Source organism: Streptopelia decaocto (genome assembly GCF_964273445.1).
Source record: "Streptopelia decaocto genome assembly, chromosome: 5".
NCBI classification, from domain to species: Eukaryota; Metazoa; Chordata; class Aves; order Columbiformes; family Columbidae; genus Streptopelia; species Streptopelia decaocto.
The window spans coordinates 69378957-69384011 of NC_138659.1; the positions used below are offsets into that span (position 1 = coordinate 69378957).

At 44.5% G+C, this 5055-nt stretch overlaps 1 protein-coding gene across 1 annotated transcript in view; it reads right to left on the minus strand.

Annotated features, from left to right (window-relative positions):
* TEX36 (testis expressed 36) overlaps positions 1 to 4914 on the minus strand; it is a gene marked incomplete at its 5' end in the record, with an annotated part of 50803 nt that extends 45889 nt beyond the window's left edge. The window contains 2 exons of the mRNA XM_082054209.1: positions 330 to 461; positions 4753 to 4914. Of these exons, the coding sequence (XP_081910335.1) occupies positions 330 to 461; positions 4753 to 4914 (294 nt within the window). The remainder of the gene's footprint in view (positions 1 to 329; positions 462 to 4752) is intronic.
* Positions 4915 to 5055: the final 141 nt, after the last annotated feature.

Genomic DNA, 5055 nt, shown 5'->3' on the forward strand with positions numbered 1-5055 from the left:
TTGGACTGAGATTGATCATAATATATTCTGGCACATAAGTGTGTCTCAAACAGCTATAACAGCTAATAAAGGGGAAAAGTAACTGATGCTGGAAATGAGCAATAACTACAGCAGGACTTTGAGTATTCAAAATTAGAACTGAGTAACAGCAAAATATGTTTCTCCCTTAGCACAGCCAGCAATCATTTTACTCCCTGAGGCACAAAGTCTGCCAGTCCGCTCTGACTGCCTTGCTAACTACGGCAAGTGCTATTCTTACTTACAACTTAGCAAGTGATACCGTGCAAAAAGGAGCTCTGTAAATGGTCTGTATTGCCACAGTAACCCACCTGCTCCCGAGTTTTGTATGCTAGCGGCAAACTCTCCTCTATACGCTGAGCTTCTCCTGAGTCCTGGACCTGTTTTTGTGCAGAGCTTGTAATTGACTCAGGTTGACTCTGGCATGCTCCAACATGAGCAAACTGGAAAATAATTAAAATTGTGATCCATTAAAAAAAAATAAGTCAACAACAACAAATCAGATCAGGAATGCAGGCAAAATCATATTTTCCCATGTAGTTTTTATTATTTGGATTGCAGTACCACCTAGTGGCCTCTAGAAAGATCAGGAAGCTCCCCCACACAACACAACCGCTACCATAAAAACATGATGTAGATAGTAAAACAGCCAAGAAAATTGTATCTTCCAGGAACTTTCCAAAACTTGTTTATATAGCAATAATCCATCTAACAAAACCACTTATGCCATAATACACCTATTCCCCGCCCCCCCCCCCCCCCCCACTGCTCCTGCTGCTGTACAACCACAGGTTTGAAAGCCCAAAGGTTTTGGGGAACACCTCAGCCCAAGGTCAGGCTCAAACACTGAAGCCCAGCCTGTGCTAGGCGTGTGTTGCTGTGCCCTGGGATGCCCAGATGTCCCAGCCCAAGACCTCTGAGGAGGGCTGTGGCATTTCTCCTGAGGGCCAGAACCGAGGCAAATATCTGCTGGCATTTTCTAGAAGATAATCAGCTAGGGTTAAATATAAAAATAAGAGACATTCAGCACTGCTGGAAGGATGGAAGACAAATACTGGCAGAGTTTGCTTTAGCACACTTCCTCTGAATACCTAGGGCACTTTTCCTCATAAACATCAGGAAAAGGAAACCAAGTTTCCTGCTAAAGGACCCTTAGCCCAGCATTTTTTTCAAGAGTTTAAGGATAAAAAGCCCCAGCCGGTCCCTCACCCAAGCGCCAGGGCGCTGGTCGCTGGGCTGGGCACACCTGCCCCGGGGCATCGCTCTGCTCTGCACCGCTGGCCCCGCCGCTCTGACTGAACCCCCCCAGAACCCTCTTGTCCTGGTCACAGAGCGTGACATCACACCCTCCCTCATGTGTCACCAAGGGAATCTGGTGGTGCAGGGACATGCAGAAGAGTGAAGGCAATGCTGCTTTGCCAACAGACCACAGGAGGGAAAACCAAAACACACACATACACACCAAACAAACCCACAAAAAGCCCCACCAACCCCTCCTGCTGCCCCCAAACCAAAACTCACCACCACACCAACAATTTGGTAAAAGTACCGAACGCAGTCTGAAAACGAGGGAGAAGTGGAGTTCTGTTTGAAAATTAATCAGTTCTGCACAATTACTTCAATGATGACACTTTACAATCTGAATGGCAATATCTGAAGGAAATAGGGTCATTTTTGAAGAAAATACCAAGGACGCTGGATCTATTGAGATGCCACTTCACACATTCTTAAAGTCACTTCACACATACCCACATCTTACACGCAAGCAATATTTGTCAAAACAAACAAAAACAACAAAAATCAAACCAAAACAAAAAACCCACCACAAAACAAACAAAAAACCACCAAAACAAACAAAACATCACAAAAAAAAAAAACCAAACCAACCAGCAACAACAAAAAAACCCAAACACAAAATGAAACAAACAATAACAAACCACAAGAACCCAAAACCAACATCAGAACCAACCAACCAAACCTGACAGCACCTTAAGGATATTTTGCCTTTGCGCACTGACTTGTCACCATCCACGCTATTTAACTGGCAGCCCTGCCTGGGCTGGGGTTCAGGGAAGCAGATGGGGATTGTGACCATTGGGGACTTTGGGGACAGCTGGAGCAGGGATGTCACTGTCACCGTGCCACTTGCCTTGCTGGCCAGCAAAGTCTCAAGTCCTTTCATTCGCATCACAGACATAGTCCCAAAGATGGATTTAGCAGGCTTTTTTTTCCATGTATAACATTTTTAACATGTTTTTCTGGATGGGAAAGTGGAGAACTAACCAAAACATAAAGCTTATTTAACAGAAATCAAAACGGAGGCGCAAAGTCCTTGCTTATCATGAAATGAACCCAAGGGTGAGCTGCAGACAAGGCAGAACTCCTCACTAAATCAAGCACAAACCAAGACTTTCCCTCCCAGGCCTTGACAGACTGTAAAGAACACGACACTCACATGGCAACTGGCCTCTTTTCCAGTATACTGATACTCAAGGCTCACTTAGGTGGGAATTGGATACCATGGCAGCCAAACAGAACAAGAAAAAATATGGCACTTGTATTAGTCAAGCGTGAATGATTCAGGCAGCCACAGTCATTTATTTTAATGGCAATTGCAAAGTTTCTGCAGGAAAGTCTAGGTTTCCATCTTACTATCAGACACTGGTAGTATTATGAACACCATCTACCATCACTGAGCTTTTCAAGGCTTTCTTCTAAATGACCTACTTTGTTTCTCTAAGTACCTGTTGAAATTTTGATAACACAGATAAGAGTGATTATTTGGATGTTATTATTAATAATGCCATGCTACAAGTTAAATACAAAAGTAAATGACTTTCATCATGATTTCCAGGGCTAATGGAAACTTTGCTTATGAAATATAAGCTGTTCGAGATAATGCAATTTTGGTTAAAGAAAAAAATAAACCAACAACTGTAAACAAGCTCTAAGAGCAACATGTTTCGGACACCTTCATGATTGCATTGGCATCTCATCCTCGACTTTAATGAACTGTACCAAGGCCTGATCAGAAGGCTCTGAGATAACTCATGCTCTTTTTCAGACTAACTCAGTAATAGAAACAACTAAGGATGGATAAAAAGCACAACAGGCAGAGGAACCTACAATTTGTTTTCAATCCATTCTACTCATTTTCAGATTCAATAACGGGGCCCATTATTGCAAACTCAAACAGCATTTTGTCTTTTAAAGTATTACTCCACTAGAGTCTCATTTTTTCTGAAGGGTTGCAACAGTTTTCTGTTTGCTGCTGTTTTGCAGTGAGATACGGGTAAAGCTGAAAAGAGTTTAAGGATGAAACCTAAAAAGCTCCCTTCCTAACAACATAAAGGGATTCTAAAGTAACATAAGGAATAAACAAATTAAGGAAGAGTTGTGCCAGTCTGCAACATCAGTAGGCACAGGTGCAGTATAATAAAATTTTGCCTAAAGCTGCTTTAAAACATCATCTTAATTATATTCCTTAAATACAGTGAGTATATTTTCATACTAAAGTGTATTCTTGTATTTATAATATTGTGGCTACTGCTAAAAAACATGCCCTCTGTTAGTAAAAATATGCAAAAGAATTTTAGTTTGCTTTAGAAAGCAAACAAGGCTTATGCAACTACACTTTCTGTCCCCAAGATCTCATAATTTCCAAATCTTCAGGCCATTTTCAATCAACTTGGAGCAAAACAAAGAATTTCAAAGATAACTTGGATCATTTAAGCTCCATAAAGACCAATGGCAAGACAGATACGTGTCTCAGTTAGAAAAGGCAGTGACTGGCTCAGTTGCTATATGTATATATATAATATCCAGGAGGATGATGACAGGCAGTCAGCATTTGTTCAGCCTGACCTGTCACAAACTGTACTGTCTTTTGTGGCATAAAGATCATAATCTAAGAAGAAAAAAAGAAACATTATTTTTTGGGCACTATTCAGGCACCATTTGCTTGCTTAGCTCATCACAGGTAAGCCTTTGCCAAATTCGGTGCACAAGCATAGGCCAGTACACTACAATTCGTGATCACCCCACACTCTGAGTCACACCATCACCAAATGGTCACAGGTTTCATGGAGGTCACAGTCATTATTCATGTCTGCAGAACCCATCAATAAGCCAGAATAGCTCATTCCCTTACCTAAGCTACCTAACAGGACCATCACACAATCACACAGGATGTTAGGTATTAGAAGGGCCCTGGAAAGCTCATCCAGTGCAATCCCCCCATGGAGCAGGAACACCCAGATGAGGTTACACAGGAAGGTGTCCAGGCGGGTTGGAATGTCTGCACAGAAGGAGACTCCACAACCCCCTGGGCAGCCTGGGCCAGGCTCTGCCACCCTCACCAGGGAGAAGTTTCTTCTCAAATTTAAATGGAAACTTTTGTGTTCTAGTTTGAACCCATTACCACTTGTCCTATTATTGGTTGTCACCAAAAAGAGCCTGGCTCCATCCTCCTGACACTCACCCTTTATAGATCTGTAAACATTAATGAGGTCACCCCTCAGGCTCCTCTTCTCCAAGTTTCAGAGCCCCAGCTCCCTCAGCCTTTCCTCACACGGGAGATGCTCCATTCCCTTAACCATCTTAGTCGCTCTGCAAATCATCTTTGTTGCCAGTCCTTCCTCAGGACAGGGTTGGGACAACCCAGTCAGCCGGGATCCAGAGCACTGGGCCTGCTCAGCAGCCCCCGCCACACGGGAATGCGCCATGAGGCAGCACCTCACTCTGCTGCTGCGGTACAGAGCAGCGTGGCAGGACCAGCTGCTGGTGGTGATGGTGAAGCTCCACCGCTACCACTCGCTTCGGCCCAGCACCTCTGGGGAGCTGAAAGCCCCCCAATAAAGTCAAATCAACGCCAGACCGAACTCCAACGCGCGCCATGGCGACACTACCGCCTGTCTCCTCACGCCTCGGCCCCGCCCCGCCCGCCGGCCCCGCCCGCGCTCTCCTATTGGCCAGAGCCCGCCTTCACCTCCTGGGACTTCTCGGGAAATCTCGCGAGAGTTGGCTGCTCGCGGCCTG